Source organism: Mobula hypostoma, chromosome 1 (assembly GCF_963921235.1).
Source record: "Mobula hypostoma chromosome 1, sMobHyp1.1, whole genome shotgun sequence".
Lineage (NCBI taxonomy): Eukaryota > Metazoa > Chordata > Chondrichthyes > Myliobatiformes > Myliobatidae > Mobula > Mobula hypostoma.
Genome location: NC_086097.1, coordinates 173778722 through 173804719, shown reverse-complemented (window position 1 = coordinate 173804719; position 25998 = coordinate 173778722). Strand labels below are relative to the sequence as shown.

General features: G+C 42.4%; 1 protein-coding gene across 4 annotated transcripts in view; it reads left to right on the top strand.

Moving 5' to 3' along the window:
* Positions 1-25998, top strand: part of LOC134352539 (intermembrane lipid transfer protein VPS13B-like) — a 1085891-nt gene that overhangs the window by 169392 nt on the left and 890501 nt on the right. For all 4 annotated transcript variants that reach the window (XM_063059809.1, XM_063059800.1, XM_063059806.1 and 1 more), the window contains exons 9-10: positions 15433-15528; positions 18124-18246. In XM_063059809.1, the coding sequence (XP_062915879.1) occupies positions 15433-15528; positions 18124-18246 (219 nt within the window). The remainder of the gene's footprint in view (positions 1-15432; positions 15529-18123; positions 18247-25998) is intronic.

Sequence of the window (25998 nt, the reverse complement as noted above, 5' to 3'; positions counted from 1 at the left end):
TGATAAACACACATGTACACAGAATTAAGATTACAGGATTAATCAAGCTCTTATCGTTGTCTAGGGGTAAATGACCAGTTTCAAAGTGACGCAAAGTTCAGTTCAATTTAGTTCAGTTCAGTTTGCAGTAATTGCTGCCGTGGCGATGGACAGTGGGGGGAAGGAGAGAGAGAGCAAAACGAATGAATATTCAAGGTTTCCAGACAGACCTTCGCAGTCAGCTTTCGGGCGAGTCCTTTGTGATGTCATCTGAGGTCACCGACCATGACCCCTCCGTTTCTAGATACGATCGTTTCCCGGCGCTGAACCTGGCACCCAGGCAAGGGTGGACACACACCAGGTTCCCGCCGATCGTGCCTTTCCACCCTGGGCGGTTATGGCCCGATACTTCCCACCGACTTGTGAGAGGCGCACCGCTTCCAGGGTCTCATTACCTCGGGTGTCGTGTGTGTGTTGCCTTAGCAAACCTGTCCCTTTTTATCCCCCTGCTGGGGTATCGCCTGTCCATCACTTCAAACAGTTCAGGATTCAAAGGGGGAGCCGCTCTTGCCAGCTCTCCTTCCTTCATTAACATCTCCAAATGCTGCTCCATTGTTTTCCTTATCTCTCTCTCTCCTGAAGATAGGTGGCAGACCAACTGCTGATCCCATCGGTGCCAGCACGGGACAGCTACATCTTAATCTATGTGTATTCTTGTCACACTTTCCCCCCTTTAAGGATTTTTACCGGGGGGTAAAAATTACAAACATGAATACATTATTTGATACACACACAAATATACATCTTTATCAGCTATTTGGCTAATACAGCGAGTTTGAAGTTGTCAACCCCTGGCAGGCAGTCAGCCATCACATTTTCTGTTCCTTTTATATGTGTTATTAATAATCCCTTAGACCAGGCTCCAACTTAGCAAACTTCATAGTAGCCAAAAACACTGATGAATTGCGATCAATGTAACCTCTCATTGGGTTTCGTCTTGGACCACAATAACAAGGGTCGTCCCATTCCGACTTAGTTTTCTCTCGCAAGGGCTTAGTAGGAGGGGGAGGGGTAGTAACCGCAGAGTTATTGCAAAACTTCCTACAGTACCCCACCATCTCCAAGAGCCTTCTGAGGGCCCTCTTGTCTGTCGGGTTGGGAGGTCAGAGATAGCCCGCACTTTAGCTTGCATCGCTGCCAGCTGCCCCTGTGTCACCACAATTCCCAGGTAAGTGACCTTCGTGTGGCCGAACTCATTTTTTTCCAGGTTCACTATCAAGCTGGCTTCAGACAGCCGTATTACATTGCCAATACACACCTCTGTGTTCGTCAGCCCTTTAGTCACTGAATTACTCATTCTATATGGATGTCGCTCGCTAGGCTGACCTAGTGTAACAGACACCACCCAACGTCCCAGTTCTTTGCATCGCCTTGGGACAATTAAACACACGGGTGCGAGTCGTTTAATTACTTCTATAGAGTCGCTTTGTTCGGGGATTAAGGGAGAGACCTTATCAGCAGAGCTGGCCAAAACAATAGCCTTCTCCCATCTGGTCGATACCATACTCATCTTTTCAAAATGGTTTTTTTCTCTTATCAGGGGGTCCCTAACTTCATTGATTTCCGCGCTAACACCAACTAGGCTTGTTAGCATATCAAAAGCCTGTGACCATCTCAGTTCGCGTCGGCCATAATCAATAACATCCTTCCTCCGGTGCAGCCGGTAAACCTCTTTCATGATTCCACCAGCTGTTCCCTCCAGTACCACAAAATGTCCACCGGGGGGTACCTTGTGGGCCAGGTTAAAAACCTCATCCCCATAACTCTTTTGCACCACCCCCCATTCCTCATCTGCGGGCACGGTACTTGGTTTCCCTTTCTTCCTTAGCACTTCCTCCTCCACACAATAGCCTACTGGTTCCCTCGTTAATTCTGCGTCAGAGAGAGCTGTCTCCGCCAAAACCATCAGCCCCTCGTCTCGCTCCTGCGCCTGCATAAATTCTTTCCTGGCTAATGCTAAGTCTGTCTCAGCTCCCTCACTACCTCTTGTTTCACTACACTCCTTCTTTTCACTTTCTACCCCCTTCTCGTACAAGGCTGGCAGAAACATCTCAGCTAAATTTACTACCGCGGTCCCATGATGAACCTGTGAGTCCATGGGCGGGGCCTCAATGCTGGCAGGCTGACATGTCAATCTCACGGCTGGGAACATGATTCCCCCGGCGACGTCATTACCGAGCAAGACTTCCACGCCTTTCATCGGTAATTCAGACCTCACCCCGATCGTGACTAGTCCAGAGACCAGGTTGCTTTGTAAGTGTACCTGGTGCAAAGGGACTGTCTCTGTCCCTTCTCCAATACCTTTGACCTTGACCTCCCCAGTCTGGGTCTCTGAGCGAAACTCTAATACACTCTTCAGTATTAGTGACTGACACGCTCCCGTGTCTCTCCAGATCCACACTGGAACTGGTTTTAACCCCTCCTTCACTGACACCAATCCGGCCGAGATAAACTTCTCGTGCCCTTCCTGAACTTTGGGCAGACCTGTCCTTCCCTAGCAGTTCGTGTACCAGCTCGATACAGCCAGTCAAAATCGCTGTTTTCCCTTTTCCCGTCTCCTTCTTTGGGGCAAAGCACCTGGACGCAAAGTGTCCGACTTTCCCACAATTATAACAGACGACCCCAGGAGACTTCCTACCAGACTGCTCCCGGTCTACCTTATCCTTCTCACTAGTCCCCGGCTTACTTTCTGACTTTTCCGGCGGACTCTCCCCGCCGTCCTGACTACCCTTCTGGTAGCCTTTACTCAGGGCAAACTTCATTTTATGCGTCAACGCATACTCATCGGCTAACTTAGCAGTTGCAGCTAACGTGGCTGCCTCTTTCTCATCTAGGTAGGGTCTCATACCCTCAGGGACACAACCTTTAAACTGCTCAATCAGGATCAGCTGTAGCAGTCTGTCATAATCCCCCTCTACCCCCTTCGAGGCGCACCAACGGTCACAATATGTCTGCATCTCACGGGCAAACTCTAAATACGTGCGGTCCCACTGCTTCCTCGCATTCCGGAACCTCTGCCGGTATGCCTCCGGGATCAACTCATAAATCCTGAGGATGGCCTCTTGCACCACCTTATACCTCTGGGCATCTTCCGTGGACAAAGCTGAGTAAGCTTCTTGGGCTTTCTCTTTCAGTACGCTCTGAAGCAAAACAGCCCACTTATCCCTCGGCCAGTCCTGACTTATAGCAACTTTTTCGAAATGGAGAAAGTACCGATCCACGTCGGTATCGTCAAATGGGGGAACCAGCCTAACCTCCTGGATCGCCCGGAACCCTCCACCTGGTTTGGCACGGGCCCCTGCTCTGCCCTTATCTTTAGCTTGTCCAGCTCGAATTCCCTTTCCCTCTGTTTCTCCTCTCGCTCCAGCTGTGTGTGTGTGTGTGTGTGTGTGTGTGTGTGTGTGTCTCTCTCTCTCTCTCTCTCTCTCTCTCTCTCTCTCTCTCTCCCTCTCTCTCTCTCTCTCTCCCCTCCCCTCTCTCCCCTCCCCCTCTCTCTCCTCTCTCTCTCTCTCTCTCTCTCCCCCTCTCTCCCCTCCCTCTCTCTCCTCTCTCTCTCTCTCTCTCTCTCTCTCTCTCTCTCTCTCTCTCTCTCTCTCTCTCTCTCTCTCTCTCTCTCTCTCTCTCTCTCTCTCTCTCTCTCTCTCTCTCGCTCCAACTGTCTGTCCCTCTCCCCCCCCCCCCCCTCTCCCCCTCTCCCCCTCTCCCCCTCTCCCCCTCTCCCCCTCTCCCCCCCCCTCTCTTCTCGCTCCAACTGCCGTACCCGGAACTCGTGCTCGAGTCTCAGTTTTTCAAGCTGTACCTGTACCGCGTCTCCAGCAGGTTTTTCAATAGACACCACCCCCAGCTCACCTTGGGGAAACACACCTTTAGATACATAGTGCTCTACGATAGCTCTGTGTATCTCCTCTCTCCTCATTGTCGACTTCCCCTCAGCAAGATTCAACAGTTTGGCCACAGCTACCAATTCTGATTTCCTGGCATCCTGTAATGCCTCCAAGGTCGGCGCCTTTATAAATTCCTCAGCCTCCGTTTCTGCTGTTTGTCTTTTCTTTCTTTTGGAAATTTTGACCCAATCAATTTACTCCGTCCCAAATTTAGCGTTCAAAATCGTGGACGAGAACCGCACTTCTGTTACGTACCCCGTAACTGGGTTGCCAAACCAGCAGAAATGGATCACTCAGTTGGAGTCTGGATTACTAGAACTAAGAAAGTTTTATTAAAGAAACAAGCAACACAGTACTCTAATCAAAAGGATAATAAATGCAACAGTTCAGCAATGATAAACACACATGTACACAGAATTAAGATAACAGGATTAATCAAGCTCTATCGTTGTCTAGGGGTAAATGACCAGTTTCAAAGTGACGCAAAGTTCAGTTCAGTTCGCAGTAATCGCTGCCGTGGCGATGGACAGTGGGGGAAGGAGAGAGAGAGCAAAACGAATGAATATTCAAGGTTTCCAGACAGACCTTCGCAGTCAGCTTTTGGGCGAGTCCTTTGTGATGTCATCTGAGGTCACCGACCATGACCCCTCCGTTTCCAGATATGATCGTTTCCAGGCGCTGAACCTGGCACCCAGGCAAGGGTGGACACACACCAGGTTCCTGCCGATCGTGCCTTTCCACCCTGTGCGGTTATGGCCCGGTACTTCCCACCGACTTGTGAGAGGCGCACCGCTCCCAGGGTCTCGTTACCTCGGGTGTCGTGTGTGTGTTGCCTTAGCAAACCTGTCCCTTTTTATCCCCCTGCTGGGGTATCGCCTGTCCATCACTTCAAACAGTTCAGGGTTCAAAGGGGGAGCCGCTCTTGCCAGCTCTCCAAATTCATTAACATCTCCAAATGCTGCTCCATTGTTTTCCTTATCTCTCTCTCTCCTGAAGATAGGTGGCAGACCAACTGCTGATCCCACCGGTGCCAGCACAGGACAGCTACATCTTAATCTATGTGAATTCTTGTCACAGTATCCAAAACTGAACACAGCAAAGTTCACAAATCAGTAAAGCCTTAATGATCGGGGTTCTTGAGGTTGTATTGTAGTTATTGACTGGTACTCTTGAATTCCTTGATGCACATCTCTGATCCTAGTATTTTAATATCTGCATTTTCAGTAGGAGCTAATGGAAAGTGATTGAAAATAGAAAGTCTGTATTATTTCACAAACGAGAAAATCTGCAGATGCTGGAAATCCAAGCAGCACATACACAAAATGCTGAAGGAACTCAGCAGGCCAGGCAGCATCGATGGAAAAGAGTACATTTGACATTTTGGGCCAAGGCCCTTCAGCAGGATTGGATAAAATAAAAAGATGAGCGGCAGAGTTAAAAGGTGGGGGAAGGAGAAGGAGAAATACAGGGTGATAGGTGAAACCGGGAGGGGGAGGGGTGAACTGAAGAACTAGAAAGTTGATTGGTAAAAGAGATACAGGGCTGGAGAAGGGGGAGTCTGATAGGAGAGGATAGAAGGCCATGGAAGAAAGAAAAGGGAGGAGGAGCACCAGAGAGAGGTGATGGACAGGCGATAAGAAAGTCAAAGAATCAGTGATTGAAAGTGTGGATCCAGCGGAGGATAAAGTAGTGGACAGATCCATTACAGGCAGCAAAGAGAGGATCCCGGAGTTGTGGAAGTGACTGGGATAGGGACACCATGTACCCCCTCATGGTGGAAAGCGTGGCATGTAGAACGCGGTGGAAGAAGCAGTTAATCGAACGTGAGTACCTGGGGTCCCTCAGAAGATCCAAATCAAGAAGCTTGAAAACAAATCTGGAAACCATGTGATGGCAAGCTGGCAGCAAAGACGTTCCCATGAAGGATACATGGCTGTATACTATTTCTTTCACGACCCCACAATCCATCCAAACAATTTATGTTGCTTGGTGTTGATTCCGAGCTGTATCTTTAATGGAGCAGAAAATTAACTGCTAGAAGAACATAACTGAAGAAGTAGAGTCTGTGGAGGCGAAGTGATAATTGATTATTCTGTTTCCTCCACTTGTGCTGCTTGAAACACTGAGTTCTTCAGGCAATTTACTTTCTTGCTCCAAATAACAGTATCTGCAGTCTCTTGTGTTTCTTGAGCCTTTTCTGGAATAGTTGTCACAGGGGTGTTTTTATCAACTGGTGTTGTCACTAATAGCCAAAAAGTGAAAAAAAGCAAAGAGATTGGAAATTTTCAGTTGTAGATCCCAGCACTGAAACTGAAATTTTACTAATAGAGATAAAGGATCATAATTACATTTCTTGAGTCATGTTTTACCCTCTTCTTTGGAATACTGAGTAGCTATTTTCTGTATTTGTAGATGGTTAAATATTTGAGTAATTAATCTTGGAAGCTATACATCAGTGAGCCTCACGTCACTGGTTGGGAAGCTCTTGGAGAGGATTCCTTTGGATAGGATGTAAAGTTAAAAGTACATTTATTATCGAAGTATGTAAACCAAATGCAATCTTAAGCTTTCTCTTCTTGCAGGCAGCCACGCATTAGGGTTAGGGTTAGAGTCCAGAATCACCATGAAAAACCACACACAGTATTGTCAAGAATCCAATGTGCGAAAAAGACAAATCGTGCAATCAATAAAAATGTAAACAAATAATCGAGTTGGATAAGTCACCGGGACCGGACGAGATAAACCCCAGGTTTCTGTGGGTGGTGAGGGAGGAGATTGCTGAGCCTCTGACAATGATCTTTGCATCATCAATGCGGATGGGAGAGGTTCCGGAGGATTGGAGGGTTGCAGATGTTGTTCCCTTTTCCAAGAAAGGGAATAGAGATAGCCCAGGAAATTATAGTCCAGTGAGTCTTACTTCAGTGGTTGTTAAGTTGATGGAGAAGATCCTGAGAGGCAGGATTTATCAGAGGCATAATATGATTAGGAATAGTCAGCATGGCTTTATCAAAGGGAGGTCATGCCTTATGAGCCTGATTGAAATTTTTGAGGATGTGATGAAACACATTGATGAAGGTAGAGCAGTAGATGTCGTGTATATGGATTTCAGCAAGGCATTTGATAAGGTACTCCATGCAAGGCTTATTGAGAAAGTAAGGAGGCATGGGATCCGAGGGGACTTTGATTTGAAGATCTAGAATTGGCTTGCTCACTGAAGGCAAAGAGTGGTTGTAGACAGATCATATTCTGCATGGAGGTTGGTGACCAGTGGTGTGCAAAACTGCGCTGAGAAGTGATAGATGGAGTTCAACCCAGATAAGTGTGAAGTGGTTCATTTTGGGAGGTCAAATATGATGGCAGAATATAGTATTAATGGTAAGACTCTTGGCAGTGTGGAGGATCTTGGGGTCCGAGTCCATAGGACATCAAAGCTGTTGCGCAGGTTGACTGTGATTAAGAAGGCATACCGTCCATTGGCCTTCATTAACCATGGGACTGAGTTCAAGAGCTGAGAGGTAATGTTACAGCTGTATAGGTCCCTGGTCAGACCCCACTTGGGGTACCGTGCTCAGTTCTAGTCACCTCACTGCAGGAAGAATGTGGAAACTATAGACAGGGTGCAGAAGAGATTAACAAGGATGTTGCCTGGATTGGTGAGCATGCCTTATGAGAATAGGTTGACTGAACAACACTCACAACACGCTGGAGGAACTCAGCAGGTCGGGCAGCATCAGTGGAAAAGATCAGTTGATGTTTCGGGCTGGAACCCTTCGTCAGGTTGACTGAACAGAGCCTTTTCTCCTTGGAGTGAAGAAGGATGAGAGGTGACCTGATGATGATGTATAAGATGATGAGAGGCATTGATCATGTGGATAGTCAAAGGCTTTTTCCCAGGGCTGAAATGGCTAACATGAGAGGGCACAGTTTTAAGGTGCTTGGAAGTAGTTACAGAGGGGATGTCAAGGGTAAGTTTTTACGCAGAGAGTGATGAGTGCATGGAATGGGCTGCAGGCGACTGTGGTGGAGGCGGATACAATAGGGTCTTTTAAGAGACTCCTGGATATGTATGTGGAGCTTAGAAAAATAGAGGGCTATGGGTAACCCTAGGTAATTTCTAAAGTAAATATATGTTTGGCACAGCATTATGGGCCAAAGGGCCTGTATTGTGCTGTAGGTTTTCTATGTTTCTAAAGTGAGTCCATTGGTTGTGAGAACATTTCAATGATGGGGAGGTGAAGTTAAGTGAAGGTATCCCACTTGGTTCAAGGGCCTGTTGATTGAGGGGTAGTAACTATTCCTGAACCCTGCAGTGCAAGTCCTGAGGCTCTTATGCCTTATTCCTCATGGCAGCAGCAAGAAAAGAGCAAGTCCTGGGGGTGGGGATCCCTGATGATGGACGAAGCTTTCCTGTGATAACATTTCATGTGGATATGTTCAATGGTTGGGAGGGCTTTATCCATGATAAAGGGCTATATCTACTACTTTTTGTATGATTTTCCATTCAAGGGCATTGGTGTTTTCATACCAGGCTGTGATGCAGCCACTTATTATGTTCTCCACTACACATCTATAGAAGTTTGTCAGAGTTTCAGATGTAGTGCCGAACCTCCTGAAACTCCTAAGGAGGTAGAGGCCCTGCTTTGCTTTCACTCACATGCTGTGCCCAGGAGAGTTTGAGGAACTGAAAGCTGCTAACCCTTCCCACCTCTGATTTTCTGAGTGCTGGCTTATTGAGCTCTGGTTTCCTTTTTCTGAAGTCTATAATCAGTTACTTGCTGACATTGAATATGAGGTTGTTGTTAAGACAACAATCAGCCAGATTTTCAATCTCCCTCCTATATGCTGATTCATCATCACCTCTGATTTGGCATATGACAGTAGTGTCATCAGCAAAGTTGAATATGGCATTGAAACTGTGTTTAGCCGTGGTGTCATAAGCATTAAGTGAGTAGAGCAGGGGACTGAGCAAACTGACTGAAGTCTGCAAATGAGGAAATCTAAGATCTAATATGTATGTAATAGCTTCTCTGTAATGTTCACTGCTTAAGTAATGGTTTCTCTGTAGCAGCAATGTTTGGGTTATGGCTAGAGATAACAGGGCTTTGGAATGCAGCTGTTAGCCCATCAGGAGTTTGTTGCCCTGTGTTGTGATTCTGGAAGCAGTTGATTTCATGGGCTTTTGGAGAGGGGGACAGAGAGAGAGATGAAGAGAGAAGACGCGATTGGCAAGATTTGGTAGACTGCTGGACAGGGTGGACTCGGAGCGAGGGTCCGAGGGGCAGCGACGATCGGAGGATCAGCAAAGGGGAAACCGTGATCTCCAACTTAGCACAAACTGTTTAATAAGATTTGGGGCCCTTTTTCTTTTATATTTTGTTTCTCTACTAACCCTATAGTCAAAGTAAGAGTTATAAAGCTTAATCGTTTAATCACATATTGTGTACTGTTTGTTATTTCGGGGTACTGATTTGTAACAAGGGACACAACGCGCAACGTCCACCCAAATGAGGTTTCTTAAGTTTGGCTGGGCTGGGGGGTTATCACCCCTTATATTAAGCCGCTAGGCGAAGCGAGTGTTACACAAGGGGGTATTGAGGCCAAGGTCTTAGAGGTTATCGATGAGTTTTGTGGGGATGATGGTATTGAATGCTGAACTGTATTCGAAAAAGTGTATCTTGAAGCCAGCATCTTTGCCATCTAAATGTTCTAGAGTTGAGTGAAGAGCCAATGAGATGCCTTCTGCTGTGGACCTGTTGCTCTGGTAGGCAAATTGGAAGGGATCTATGTCACTTCTCAGGCAGGAGTTTGATATGGGAAGGGGGGGTTAAATTGGAGGTGCAGGGATGGGAATATGAGTGCCAGAATAGTGACTGGGGAGGTTGTGGAGATAAGATGTTGTAAGGCCTCAGATGATATCAGGAATCAAAAGGTTGAGTATGGTGTGACTAATGTCAGTATTTCGGGGTTCCGTTGTTTTAGACACAATAGAGGGGAAGGATTAAAGGGGGATTTGTAGAAGAAAATGTCATGGCAGTACTCAGTCGGGGCAGACTGGAGAACTCATTTAGTTCGGCTCAATGGGTGGAAATGATGTAAAAGTTAGTTATGACCATGTTGATGTGGTTATGCTATAGACCACCAAACAGTCCGCAGGATTTGGAGGAACAAATTTGTAGAATGTTCTCAGTCTGTTACAAGAAACATAAGGTTTTTAGAGTGGTTGATTTTATCTTTCGACATATTGACTGGAACTCCCATACTGTAAATGTACTAAATGGGATAGAGTTTGTGAAATATGTTCAGGAAGGTTTCCAGAATTAGTACATAGAAGTCCTATTGAGAGAGTATGTGCTACTTGATCTGCTATTAGGGAATGAGACAGGGCAGCTGGGAGGAGTTTGTGTTGGGGAACGCTGTGCATCTAATCATAATGCCATTAATTTAGAAGTAAATTTGAAAAAAAGAGATGGTTCTGGTTCGCGGGTTGAGAATTTAAGTTGGAGAAAGACCAATTTTGATGGTCTCAGAAAGGATTGGGACAGATTATTTTTTGGCCAAGGTATACTTGGTAAGTGGGAGATCTTCAAAAGTGAAATTTTGAGAGTACAAAGCTTGTATGTGTTTGTCAGAATAAAAGGTAAAGATAACAGGTTAATGAAACCTTGGTTTTCAAAAGATATTGAGGCTCTGGTTAAGAAAGAAAAGGAGGTGCATGACAATTTTAGGCATGTTGGAACAAATGAAGTACTTATGGAGTATAAGAAATGCAAGAGAACACTTAAGAAAGAAATCAAAAGGGCTAAACGAAGACATGAAGTTGCATTAGCATATCAGGTGAAGGAGAACCCTAAGGAATTATACAGATATGATGAGAGTAAAAGGGACAACATTGGTCCTCTGGAAGGTCAAAATGGTAATGTATGTGTAGAGCCAAATGAGATGGGGGAGATCTTAATTTTTTTAATCTGCATTTACTCAGGATTCAGACACAAAATCTACAGAAGTGAGTAAAAGCAGCAACAAGGTCATGGACCCTATACAGATTGCAGCGCAGGAGGTGTTTGCTGTCTGGAAGCAAATTAGGTTGGATAAATCTCCAGGGCCTGACAAGGTGTTCACTTGGACCCTGTGAGAGACAAGTGCAGAAATTGCAGGGGCCTGAGCAGAGATATTTAAATCATCCTTAGCGACGGGTATGATACCGGAGGATTGGAGGATAGCTAATGTTGTTCCACTGTTTAAGAAAGGCCCTAAAATAAACCAGGAAATTATAGGCTTGTGAGCCTGACATCAGTAATGGGAAAATTATTGAAAGGTATTCTAAGGGTCTGGATATATGAATATTTGGATAGACATTGATTGATTAAGGATAGTCAGCATGGCTTTGTGTGTGATAGGTCATGTCTAATTTTATAGAGCTTTTTGAGGATATTACCAGGAAAGTTGATGAAGGCAAGGCAGTTGATGTTGCCTGAGTTGCCTTTTGCAAGATATTTGACACCATCTTGCATGTGAAGTTGGTTACGAAGGTTCTGTTTCCGACATTCAGGATGATGTAGTAAATTGGATTGGATTAGTCATTGGCTTTATTGGAAAAACCAGAAAGTGGTTGTTCAGTGCCTATAAAAAATTCACCCCCCCCCCACTTTGAAAGTTTGCACGTTTTCATGTTTTATTTGTTTACAACATTGAATCATTGGATTTATGTCCAGTTCTGGTCACCTCACTATAGGAAGGATGTGGAAGCATTGGAAAGGGTACAGAGGAGATTTACCAGGATGCTGCCTGGTTTAGAAAGTATGCATTGTGATCAGAGATTAAGGGAGCTAGGGCTTTAGTCTTTGGAGAGAAGGAGGATGAGAGGAGACATGATAGAGGTGTACAAGATAATAAGAGGAATAGATAGAGTGGATAGCCAGTGCCTCTTCCCCAGGGCACCACTGCTCAATACAAGAGGACAGGGCTTTAAGGTAAGGGGTGGGAAGTTCAAGGGGGATATTATAGGAAGGTTTTTCACTCAGAGAGTGGTTGGTGCGTGGAATGCACTGCCTGAGTCAGTGGTGGAGGCAGATACACTAGTGAAGTTTAAGAGACTACTAGACAGGTATATGGAGAAATCTAAGGTGGGGGCTTATATGGGAGGCAGGGTTTGAAGGTTGGCACAACATTGTGGGCTGAAGGGCCTGTACTGTGCTGTACTATTCTATGTTCTATGTTTTGTTAATCTTTTGACACTGATGAACAGCAAAAGACTCTTCTGTGTCAGTGATCTAAATTAATTACAAATACAGAACACAAAATAATTGATCCCATAAGTGTTCACCCCCTTCAAGTCAGTATTTAGCAGATGCACCTTTGGCACCAATTACAACCTTGAGTCTATGTAGATATGTCTCTGTCAGCTTTGCACATCTGGACACTGCAATTTTTCCCCATTCTGTATAAAACTGCTTATGCTCTGTCAGATTCAACTTCCGTCACAAATTCTCAAATGGATTGAGGTCCAGACTCTGACTAGGTCACTCCAGGACATTAACTTCGTTGTTTTTAAACCATTCCTGTGTAGCTTTGGCTTTATGCTTGAGCTCATTGTCTTCCTGGAAAACAAATCTTCTCTTAAGTCGCAGTTCTCTTGCAGGCTGCATCAGGTTTTCCTCCAGGATACCCCTGTATTTTGCTTCATTCATTTTACCTCTACCTTCACAAGCCTTCTGGGGCCTGTTGCAGTGAAGCATCTCTACAGCATGATGCAGCCACCGCCATGCTTCTCTGTAGGGATGATGTGTTTTTAATGATGTGCTTACGTCAAGCATAACTTTTAGTCTAAAGGCTATAGAGCTCAATTTTGGTTTCATCAGACCATAGAACCTTCTTCCATCTGACTTGAGAGTCTCCTATATGCCTTCTGGAAAACTCTAACCGAGATTTCATGCGAGTTTTTTTCAATAATGGCTTTCTCTTTGCCACTCTCCCACAAAGCTGTGACTATTGAAGTACCTGGGCAATAGTTGCATGTGTAGTTTCTCCCATCTCAGCCACTGAAGCTTGTAACTCCTCCAGAGTTATCATAGGTCTCTTGGTGGTCTCCCTGCCTAGTCCCCTCCTTGCACAGTCACTCAGTTTTTGGAGTGTAAGTCCATCACCCCTTGAAGTAGTCAAGAAGGCATACAACATACTTAATCAGTTGCGTATAAATATCAGGAAATCAAAACTGTGTGAAACTTTGGGTTGGGACACCTTGAGAAATGCGTGCAGTTTTAGTTGCCACGTTACAGGCAGGATGTGGAAGCTTTGGAGAGGGTACAGAGGAAATTCTCCAGAATGTTGCCTGATCAGAGAGTATTAACAATAAGGAGAGGTTGGATAAACTTGGGTTGTTTTCTCTGGAGCGCCAGAGGTTAAAGATATATAAAATTTTGAGAGGTGTGGATAGAGTCCTTTTCTAAGGGAGCAAATGTCAAATATTGGAGGGCACAGCTTTTAGTTTAAAGAAGGAAAAGTTGAAAGGAGTATTATAGGGTATGTTTTTTACACAGGTAATTGCTTAGAAAGCATTGCCAGAGGAAGTGTTGGAAGCAGAGACTATAGCAACATTTAAGATGCACTTCGATAGATACATGAATAGGGAGAGAAAAAGAGTGAAGTAGACCTTGTACAGGCAGATGAAATTTGTTTGAATTGTCATTATGGCCATTGTAGACATTATGGACTAAAGGGTAAGTTTCTGTCTGTACTGTTCTTTTTCTATTTTCAATGCAAGTTAAGCTCTGTTACCATTTTGATTTTTCCCAATGTGTTTTTATGGGAAAGGTAACCAGGTGTGCTGTGTTATTTTAATGCAAATTTAAAATTTCAGACACTGGAAAACTGAAATAAAACCAATGTTGCTGGAAATGTTAGCACATCAGGCATCATTTTTGAAAGTCAAAATAAGTCTTTGGTGTCTTTCCACAGGTGCTGCCTGTCCAGCTGAATGTTTCCAGTGTATTTTATCTTGGAATTAATAGGAAGAATAAAAAATGGAATTAATGCTTGATTAGTGTAAATGAGTAATTGTAGCCTTGGTGGGTGGAAGGTCTGTTTTGTGCTATATTTCTTTATGAGTTTGCTATTGAACAATAGTATTGAGCAGTCTTATTGTACAATCTTTTATCAAGTATAGGTAAACAGTTACTGTGTCATTCCTGAAATAAAGTAGCTGAGCATGACAGTGTGATTTGTTCAATTTGAAAGAAATACTGTGTTGGGGAGGCAGATCGAGAACAGTAGCTTCAGTAGTGGCTTTTTAAAAAAAAATTGCAATAATACGAACTATAACAATTTGGAATGGATTGAGTTTTTAACCTAATTTAGTGAAATTGCAATATAATATTTTATTGTGAATAAATTTTACAACCTTTCAAAGTCATTTTAAAATTTATCTTGGCATTTTGTTCTGTTTTCATTTAATATGTTAAAAGACTCCAACTCTAATTGCATAATATTCACAATTTATGATTACCAAGCCTCTTCTGATCATGCCAATTTTCAGAAGTATTACTTACAATTGTTCTAATTGCCCAGTAAAAAATGTTTGAAACTAATTTACACTTAACTTGGGTCAGAAATACTCTCAAGTTGCTGCATTATTGTTGTATGCTGTTGAGATCACTCCATATGAGAAGATGCCAAATTAAGCCTACTGTTGATTTAATAATGCTTAAAATTGTTCTTCTAGATTGAGTTCCTCTAATCAATTAATTGCTTTCCGTTGAAATAATTGCTGACAGATGAAGCTGGTTACGTTATGCATAACTCTTTACCTTATGGCATATTAACATAGCTATGTAAAGCCAGCATGTGTAATATGAGTTACACAACATGAGGAGTGGAAATGGATTTGTAATGAGAGCTGAGGGTATTTCCATACTGTAGGAATGAATATTGCTTCCAATCATGTCAGTATAATTGAGATAATTGTCAAGGGTGAGTTAACCATTGGTAATTGTTCGGAATCTGAATTCAATTTGACAATTTCTAATAATTCTTGCTGATTGATTATGGTATTTTGTAGTTTGATGCTATTGGTTCAGATTTGACTTTTGAAATAATAAAAATAACTCCCAAGAATCTTTTATTTTCCATTTCTGATCTGCAATTTTTTTATTTTCACATCAAGTTGGATAATTATTCAGTTAAATAAAGATACAGACTTGACAGTGATGAAGATATTTCACTAGCAGATGTAAAGAAATTGTTAACATGAGAAGTTTAACATTAACCTTATGTTCAAAATACATGTCATTATCTAGATGTGATTAAATCATAGTCAACAGTGAACCTTATATCCTGATGTGGATAATAATTTGCAGCTGTTTTTCTGCACCTGTTTCCTGTGTAATAACAGAATTTAGTTGAAATGTAAAGACTAATTTGTCTGTGGCAATTTTGTGTATTGAGATGACAGGTTATGACTATTTATTGCTAATATACAATGTACTTGAAATGAAGTATTGTCATTTCATTACAGTTGACGGAAATGCAAACAGAGAGCAGCTATTACAGCCCTCAGAAAGTTAAATCCAAAGAAGTGCTTTGCTGGGAGCAAGAAGGAACTACTGTTGAGGTATTCATCAATTTTTTGCCCAAAGTTATATCAAAGCTTCCTTTGGTAGCATTTCGTCATTTATGTATTAATTTAGCATTATCTATATGGAAGTATTGAAGACACATTTAAATGTGTTTTCTGAAATGTCTATATGAGAAAAACATCAAAATTACTTTGATTGATTATTTTGCGGAGGGACTTCTATTTTATGAGCTGACAGATATGTAGAAATCTCTGTAAAAGTAGCAAGTGCCAATGAAAATCTATTGTTTCCATTAAAAGTAGGTGCAATGCTCTCAATTGGCAGTAAGATTTGTGAGAAATAGCCAAGGGTGAAGTCATTATTACCCTTTGTAACATCAGACTTTCATCATATGTTGAGATAAGAGGTTGAAATCTGGCTTTGAAACTAAATTTATTATGCAAAAGTTCAAAATCATAATGAAACAGAATTTGGATAAGACTGAATATGTTTTATTGAAATAAGTTAGTATATATAAAGTGATGTGACAATTGATTTTATTGGAAGTTCATACAATTCACAATTTAATATTTAATATATTTAGGTACATGGTTAAGAATAGCCAATGGCGAGAACTTTTGTCAGTGAAAATCAATACCACTCAATGAATGTTATTTATCATTTTACTATCTTGATCTAAAATGCTTCAAAGTATAAGGAAACAAGACCCATTGTGTGTTTAAGATGTATTCTCCTTGTTTCCTTTGGAGGAAATCGTGCTGAAAAATATACTATTTTGGTAAATTTTATTTTCCCAAGGTGCCAGTAACTTTTTCCATAATCCTTGCTGATTTATCAGTAGATCTGGTCATGTTTATTTATAATATAAAAGGGCACAGCCTTTGCCCATGCCTATGCTTGTAGGTGGTGCTGTTTGTGTTCATAATGTAGAGCTCCAAGGAATACTTTTCAAGAGCAAGAAATGCAATATGTGGTAACTAGGAGGAGTTGGATTCTGAATTGCATATTTTTAAAACAGCATTTTTGATATTTGATATTAATTAATTTCCGTCATCCTAATTTAGAAGAATAAGAAGTTTAATGCAATCAGAATCAGGTTTATTATTACTGATATATGTTGTGAAATTTGTTCTTTTGAGATAGCAGTATGGTGCAATACATAAAAATTATTGTAAGTTAAAGTTAGAATTTATAAGAAATAGTGCAAAAAGAGAGCAAAATATTGAAATAGTGTTTATGGGTTAATAGAACATTCAGAAATCTGATGGCAGAGGGGAAGAAGCTGTTCCTGAAGCATATGCTAATGGATGCCGCTTTTTTGAGGCATTCCTTTTGAAAATGCCAACAATAGACCTAGTTGTGTTTACAATCCTCTGCGTTTATCTGATCCTGTGCATTGGTTCCTCCATGTTAGATGGTGATGCAACCACTCAGAATGTTCTCCACAGTACATTTGTAGAAATTTTCTAGAGCCTTTGGTGACGTACCAAGTCTCCTAAACTCCAAATGAAATATAGCTGCAGGCATGCCCTTCTTTGTAATTGCATCAATATGATGGGCCTAGGATACTTCTTCAGAGATGTTAACACCCAGCAGCTTGAAGCTACTCACCCTTTAATGAGAACTGCGGTGTATTTTCCAGATTTACCCTTACTGAAGTACAGAATCAATTTCTTGGCCTTACTGAGTTTAATTACAAGGTTGTTGTTGCAACACCACTCAACCAGCTGATCTGTCTCATACCTGTATTCCTCCCTGTCACCATCTAAGACTCTGCCAACATCAGCTCTGTCTTGGGTGAATTATAGGTGGTGTTTGAGCTGTGCCTAGCCATACAGTCATAGGTATACTGAGAATAGAGCACTGGGCTCAGCACGTATTCTTGAGGTGTGCAGTGTTGATTGTCAGTGAGGAGGAGAGATTATTTCCAATCCACAATGACTGTGGTCTCCTGACGAGGAGGTCAAGGATCCATTTGCAGAGGCAAGTACAGAGGCCCAGGTTTTGAAGCTGGTACTGAGGGGATGAAGATGATGTTGAACACTGAACTGTAATCATTAACCAGCAGCCCGACATAGGTATTGCTGTTGCCTAGGTGATCTGAGGCTGAGTGGAGTGCCAGTGAGATTGCATCTGCTGTAGACTATGAATCAGGGTTGAGGGGCTGCAAGGTCTGTTCCTAATTTGATGTCTTAGTTGCTCAGGGACACTACTATTAATTATTAGTGTTATGAATTATTAAGTTGAGAAGTAATGAATTTGTGGACAGTAACTAATTTTTATTGAGAAATATGTTTTTTTATTTCCTCATTTATATTGCATAGAGAATTTGTATCTATTAACTTTAGGTCTATTTTCATCTCATCTTAGGTCTATTTTTCTGTACTAATTCTTTGTGTATATGTTTTAGAAAATGAAATTAGAGTCTTGATGAAGGGTCTTGGCCCGAAACGTTGACTGTTTATTCCTCTTCATAGATGCTACTTGTCCTGCTGAGCTCCTCCAGCATTTTGCATGTTTGCATGGATTTTAAGCATCTGCAGAATCTTTTATGCCAGAGATGTTCTTTCTTGATTGAACATACAGCACTTAATATTTTAATCACAATATTTCATCTTATTTTTGTCAAGGTGCTGATGATGGGAGAACCTTTCTTTGATTGCCAAATGGGTTTTGTGGGCTGCAAGGCTTTTTGCCTTAAGGGAATAATGGGTGTGAAGGATTTCGAAGACACTGCAAACAGATCTGAAACTGTAAGTAATTGAACCAAACTTTGTGCTCTGGTCGCTTTTATAAAATATCTTGAAAGTATTTTTTTAACGGGGTTCTTTAAAAGACGAAATCATAGCCGACCTGAAAATACCTGATCAATCTCTGCTTCTCTAAGTGTAGATTAATCCTATTCCTCAGCATGTTTTCCAGTAACTTTACTATCCCTGACATTTACCATTTTAATAAGGTTACCATATTTGTTGTGAATTGTGTGACTAATGAACATTTGAAAATTGCGGCAATCTCTTCCCACACCAGGCTTGCTTTGTGGATTTATCCAGTTTTAACCCCACAAAGACATCTAATATGTCCTCTTCAATAACAATTCATTCTAGATCTATTAAGTAAGTGTATAAAATCATGAGGGGTATAAATAGTGTGAATGCACGCAGTCCTTTTTTTTTCCAGAGGAGTGGTAATCAAAAACTCGAGGGCATAGATTTAAGGTGAGAGAGGAAAGATTTAAAAGGTAGTTTCTTCACACATGTAGATGGAATGAACTGCCAGAGAAAGTGATTGAATCCAGTATAATAGTACTACATAAAAGGCAGTTGCATAGACATGTGGATAGGAAAAGGTGTCAAGGGATATGGACCATTGTGGGCATGCGTGGTGAGCTTTGATGGGTATTTTGGTTGGCTAAGATGAGTTCTGCCTATGGCTTGCTTTTCATGGCTGGTTGGTAGGTTACCTGGGTATGAATGTGGGTGGTAGAATCTAGGGGTAGTTGGTGGGAATATGGAAAGAATATGTTGAAGGGGACATTATTGAAGGAATGGGATTGTTCTGAGAGCCTCCTATATCATAAGGAAAAATGGAAGTATGATTAGGAACAGTCAGCATGGCTTTGTAAAAGATTGAATTTTTTGAGGGTGTGACTAAACACAAAATATACAGGCAGTATTTGGAAGGAGAATCTGTTTGCTGTTCACATGTATGTCTCCTGCAGGAAACTGAAAGTTTGGCTCTTGGTTAACTATGTATAGGTGGATATTAAATATCAGCATGTCATTTACTGGCCAAGTGGTTCAGGCATCGGTCTAGTGATCTGAAGGTCACTAGTTCGAGCCTCAGCTGAGGCAGCGTGTTGTGTTCTTGAGCAAGGCACTTAACCACACATTGCTCTGCGACAACACTGGTGCCAAGCTGTATCGGCCCTAGTGCCCTTCCCTTGGATGACATCGGTGGCGTGGAGAGGGGAGACGCAGCATGGACAACGCCGGTCTGCCATACAACCTTGCCCAGGCCTGCACCCTGGAAACCTTCCAAGGTGCAAATCCATGGTCTCCTATGACTAACGGATGCCTATATTTACTGTTATTTATAGATGAGAGGAATATTAAAATCATATTGTATTTTTAAAGTACTATCAAGTTCTTAGGAAGTTCATGAAATTCTGAAGGCAAAATAATATCAATGATTATGGTAAGTGATCAATACTGCCACTTCTAAACATTGCACCAAAACTGCCCTCCTCTCCCACATTCACTGGCACTTTGCTTCAGTGTGCAGCCTGCTGAAGTCTAGCTGAAAAGGTTGGTTTCATTGCACTAAAAATACTCAGGAAATGTCAAAAGTCATTATTTTTTATAAATAAACATGAACAAAAATACGTTAGGAAAATCTACTTAGCTATTTGTGAATCAGTTCTGATTTTGTGAAGCCTACTGAAAGATGTAGTTTCAGACTAGAGAAATTGGTAACTTGGCAGGGAGTCATTTCTGTTAAGTTTCTCATACTTTTGTCATCTTAATATAATTTATTTCTCTCTGAAAATTGTATTGCTGCTTATTCTCCAGGCACAGAGACTGCAATTGCAGGAATCTAAAGTATCAAGCATTCTGCTTTAAGAACTTGGCGGGTCAAGCAGCATCTGTGGGAGGAAAGGAATTATCAATGTTTTTCGTGCTGATGCAGTTATCAACCCAAAACACCAACATTTCCTTTCGTACCACAGATGTTGCTTGACCCACTCAGTTCTTCCAGCAGAATGTTGCTCTCATCTTGATTGTTTTCTCAAATTCAGAGCTTTTGTTTTTATTTTAATTTCACTTTGGATCGAAACTAATGCAACTTATGGGAGAAGAGAAGGTAACACATTTAATGCTGCAAGCCTTGCATATTTTATATTTTATCTTTATCTTGAAAAATAGTTTAAAGATCTCTTTCTTCCCGAGTGTTGAGCCATTTCTGAAGTTGTTTCTTTAAGTAACTTGTGCAAATCTTCGGACAGAGTTTTAATGTGATTTTAAATTGGTTAATGGATGAAAGACAGAGTTGGAATAAGCAGTTCATTTCTGGGTTGGACAGCAGAGTACTGTATTAACTGGTACCAGGGCCCCAGCTGTTCACAGTAGTATGTCATTGATTTGGATTGGGGACCAAGTGCAATTTACCTTAGATCTCTGCTAATACAGAGCTATGGGTGATATGGGTTGTGAATAGGATGCAGAGAGACTTCAAGGGAATGTAAGCAGTTTAAATGACTGGACAAGGACATGGCAGATGGAATATAATATGGAAAATGTGAGGTCATTCACTTTGGTAGAAAGAAGGAAGGTAATTTTTAAAGCAGTGTGAAATTAAAGGTCTGGGTATGTAGTGAGACCTGGGCATCCTTGTACACAAATGGTTGAAAGTTAGCTTTCTTGTACAACAGGAAATTTTAAAGGCAAATATCATGTTGCCCTTTATTGAAAGAGAAGTTAGCTACAAGAATAAATAATGTAATTACAAAGGGCTCGAGTGAGATTGAATCTGGAATGTTGTACACATCTATTCTCACTGTGTTCTGAAGGATATACTTGTAATATTGGGAGTGCAGCAAAGGTTTACCAGATTGATTTCTGGGTTGGATGTTTTTTGAAGTGAAGTTAAGCAGGATAATTCTTTCAGGAGAATGAGTGGTAACCTTGTTGGAAATATACAGTATTCTTGGTTATTTGGTGGGGGGGGGGGAAGGTTTCACGTGTGCGTGTGCGCGCGTGTGCATGTGTATGTGTGCGCATGCGCGGGGGGGGGGTGTGGTGGTGTTGGTGGAAAAAGGACCAAGGTGAAAAGTAGAAATTATATGTTAATGTTGGGTGGTGTAGAAGTGAGAATCCTTTAAGGATGTGTTTCCATCTTAATACTAGGTTTACTCTGTAATGTTAGAAGTTGATTGAAAATGAAAGGAGAGAACTATTGGAATGTCTATCTCTCTCAAACTTTATGGTTTGATTGTAATATTTTAATTAAATTTTATGTTTTAATGCAGTGGATTCTGGTTAACTGGGCCATCAGTTAATCGGGACACCCACTGATTTGGGACAACTCTGAAAGAACAAAAATGAATTGAGAACGTAGCTTGGATTCCCTTCGTTTATTTGGAAATCTATGCCACCTACTTGGGGCAGGAGACTGTGGCCAAATAGTTTCTAACTATTGTCAGATGTATGAGCCCTTTAGCTGTTACACACTACACTGTGCTTCAAATGAACACCATTTTTAAATGGCATTAGTTGCGTGTGCTTCCGTTTAAAAAGCAGTAATTTTGTCACTGATATTTGGTGAGAAGCAAGCATTAAGGCAATTCAGAGCTGTTTTGCTCACTGCAGTTTCAAGCATTCAGGCACGGAGATGCCAGAAATGGCTGGTGATTGAAAATTAAACTATTTTACTACCTCAGCAAGTTAGGACCTACGAAGAATTAAAAGGTATCAACAATCATCCAGAATGTTACAATGTAAATGAAGATTTTGCAGATGCAGTTGTCATAAGCATTGTATGAAGGCAGTCAATTATTTGGGTGCTTGTGCTGATTTTGTTCATTTTCGCTCATTTTTCATTTTCAGCACACATTCAGCTCTCACCTGTGGCTCCAAAGAGCTGATTGTATGCAACAATGTGCACATTCCAGTACAGTGCTTCGACAGGTGGGCTAAACCAGGTGAGGGTAGTTGGCAGACTTTATACCCTGGTGAGGTAGGGGCGTGCCTGTCGTATCATGCTAAGTTAGCTCTGGTGGACTGGATGGATAAGATCAACAGTGAGATCCAAAGGCCAAGAAGGAGGTCCTACCACACAGTATGTAGAGTGAAGGGCATGATGAGGCACTGAAGAAGTCATGGTCAACCACTACAACCAAGGAAGACCCCAGTTGTGATGACCTTTCTACCATTGGACTTCTGAGATCAAACGAGTGGAACTGCCCCGGTACTTTAAAACCTCTCCTTCATAGCTTTTTTATCATCATTGAATATAACAGGTAACCACCAAACCAACTATTAGGAACTAATACACAGTTTTATCATACTGTAAGGAAAAAAGGAAATTGCCTTTTAAGCTCATGAGAGAGCACAGGCCATCAACTTTTTACTGCTGATTCTTCTGTAGCAGGCAATTTCTTTTTTATGAGGTCGAGTTGCTAGCTGGACGCTTCACCCAGCACGGATAGAAAGCGTGCCAAGGGAGCCGGCTGGAGGTCCTTGATAATGGACGCTGCCTTTCTGAGACACTGCTCCCTAAAGATGTCCTGGGTACTTTGTAGGCTAGTACCCAAGATGTAGCTGACTAGATTTACAATCTTCTGCAGCTTCTTTCGGTCCTGTGCAGTAGCCCCTCCATACCAGACAGTGATGCAGCCTGTCAGAATGCTCTCCATGGTACAACTATAGAAGTTTTTGAGTGTATTTGTTGACATGCCAAATCTCTTCAAACTCCTAATAAAGTATAGCTGCTATATTGCATTCTTTACAATTACATCGATATGTTGGGACCAGGTTAGGTCCTCAGAGATCTTGACACCCAGGAACTTGAAGCTGCTCACTCTCTCTACTTCTGATCCCTCTATGAGGATTGGTTTATGTTCCTTCGTCTTACCCTTCCTGAAGTCCACAATCAGCTCTTTCATCTTACTGACGTTGAGTGCCAGGTTGTTGCTGTAGCACCACTCCACTAGTTGGCATCTCTCACTCCTGTATGCCCTCTTGTCGCCAGCTGAGGTTTTACCAATAATGGTTGTATCGTCAGCAAATTTACCGATGGTATTTGAACCATGCCTAGTCACACAGTCATGTGTATATAGAGAGTAGAGCCGTGGGCTAAGCAAACACCCCTGAGGTGTGCCGGTGTTGATCGTCAGCGAGGAGAATATGTTACCACCAATCCGCACAGATTATGGTCTTTCAGTTAGGAAGTAAAGGATCCAGTTGCAGAGGGAGGTACAGAGATCTAGGTTCTGCAACTTCTCAGTCAGGATTATGGGAATGATGGTATTAAATGCTGAGCTATAGTCAATGAACAGCATCCTGACGTAGGTGGTTGTGTTGTCTAGGTGGTCTAAAGCCATGTGGAGAGCCATTGAGATTGTGTCTGCCATTGACCTATTGTGGCGATAGGCAAATTGCAGTGGGTCCAGGTCCTTACTGAGGCAGGAGTTCAGTCTTGTCATGACCAACCTCTCAAAGCATTTCATCACTGTCGATGTGAGTGCTATCGGGTGATAGTAATTAAGGCAGCCCAAATTATTCTTCTTAGGCACTGGTATAATTGTTGCCTTTTTGAAGCAAGTGGGAACTTCTGTCTGTAGCAGTGAGAGGTTAAAAATGTCCTTGAGTACTCCCGATAGTTGAGTGCACAGCTTTTCAGAGCCTTACCAGGTACTTCATCGAGACCTTCCGCCTTGCGAGGGTTCACTCTCTTTAAAGACAGCATAACATAGGCCTCTGAGATGGAGATCACAGGGTCAGCAGGTGCAGCAGGGATCTTCACAGCTGTAGTTGTGTTCTCCCTTTCAAAGCGTGCATAGAAGGCGTTGAGTTCATCTGGTAGTGAAGCATCACTGCAATTCATGCTATTGGGTTTCGATTTGTAGGAATTAATGTCTTGCAGACCCTGCCAGAGTTGCCGTGCATCTGATGTCACCTCCAACCTCATTCAAAATTGTCTCTTCACCCTTGAAATAGCCCTCCCCAAATCATACCTAGTTTTCTGGTACACGTCTGGGTCGCCAGACCTGAATGCCACAGGTCTTGCCTTCTACAGACAACGTACCTCCTGGTTCAACCACGGCTTTTTGTTTGGGAATGTACAGTAAGTCTTTGTGGGCACACACTCATCCACACAGGTTTTAATGGAGTCGGTAACAACTGCAGCATACTCATCCAGGTTCGAAGATGGATCCCTGAATACAGTCCAGTCCACTGATTCAAAGCAGTCCTGTAGGCGCTTCTGTGCTTCCCTTGTCCATACCTTCTTGGTCCTCACTCCTGGTGCTGCAGTCTTCAGCCTCTGCCTATACTCAGGGAGTAGAAGTACAGCTAGGTGATCAGGCTTCCCGTAGTGAGGGCATGGAAAAGCACGGTAGGCATTCTTGATGGTGGTGTAGCAATGGTCCAGTGTGTTGTTTCCTCAGGTATTGCAAGTGATCTGTTGATGGTAGTTGCTTAGTGATTTTTTTCAGACTGTCCCGGTTAAAATCTCCCAAAACGCTGGTGAAGACGTTAGGGTGCGCTGTTTCATGCATGTTGATCCCATTGCTCAGATCAGCTAAAGCCTGCTTGACGTTGGCCTGAGGTGGAATGTAAACTGTTACCAAAATGACCCCAGAGAACTCCCGTGGTAGCTAAAAAGGATGGCACTTTACTGCAAGATATTCCAGGTCTGGTGAGCAGAATTGGGACAGCACTGATATATTTGTGCACCAAGAGGAGTTGATCATGAGGCATATTCCTCCACCTCTGCTTTTGAGAGGCTCTGTAGATCCATCCTGACGGTGTATAGTAAACCATCGATCTGGATCGCTGCTTCCGGTATGGAAGGGATTAACCAGGATTCCGTGAAACAAAGGACACGTGCGGTCCTAATGTCCCTCTGATTCAGCACCCCAGCTCTGAGATCATTGATTTTATTCACCAGAGACTGCATGTTCTCCAGCCAGATAGTCGGTTTCGGGAGTTTAAAACCCCGTTTCCTTAAACGCACTTGTAGCCCTGATCTACACCTCTGCCTACTCCGAGGTGTCCTCCGTGGGCACTTCCCACCACAATCGCTGTTGTTTCCATCGATTTTAAGCAGCGATAGTTTGTTAAAACACATTAAGACATCTTTGTTGATTCTACTGACCTAGGAAGCAGTTGTGCTTTTTAACTGTATCAAGCTGAAATGGGAATATTTAATCGTATCCTTTGAGAGTACTGCTGCTACTCGAGTCGTGCCTAGGCGCCCCGGAAGTAATATCCACTTTGGTAGGAATAATGGAAAAACAAAATATTATTTAAAAGATCGGGAAATATTGATGTAACACCCTGGGAAAGGTTTCACTGCTAATGTAATGGTCTTTCTATAGAAGCAGTGTTTGGGTTATGGATAGAGATACGGATGCTTTGGAATGTGAGTTGTCCAATGATGGGAGTATGTTTTTCGTGCTGTGTGCCTGACACCGGGGTGATCTGGGTCTTTTGTTCGGTGGGAAATGAAAAGAAAAGATGCTGGAGAGAAGTGGTCGTAGGGCTTGACCCGGAGCGGAGCTATGATCCAGTGAAGGCCGGGGATATCGACGGAGGATTGGCGAAGGGGAAACCGTGAGCTCCAACTTGTGCACATTAGACTGTTACATTAAAATAGGCTATTTTGTTTTGCTTTTTCTTCACTAACCCTGTAGTGAAATTAAGCATTATAAAGCTAAATCGTTTAATTGTATGCGGTGTACTGTTATTTCGTGGTATTGATTTGTAACAGGGTAACAAATCACA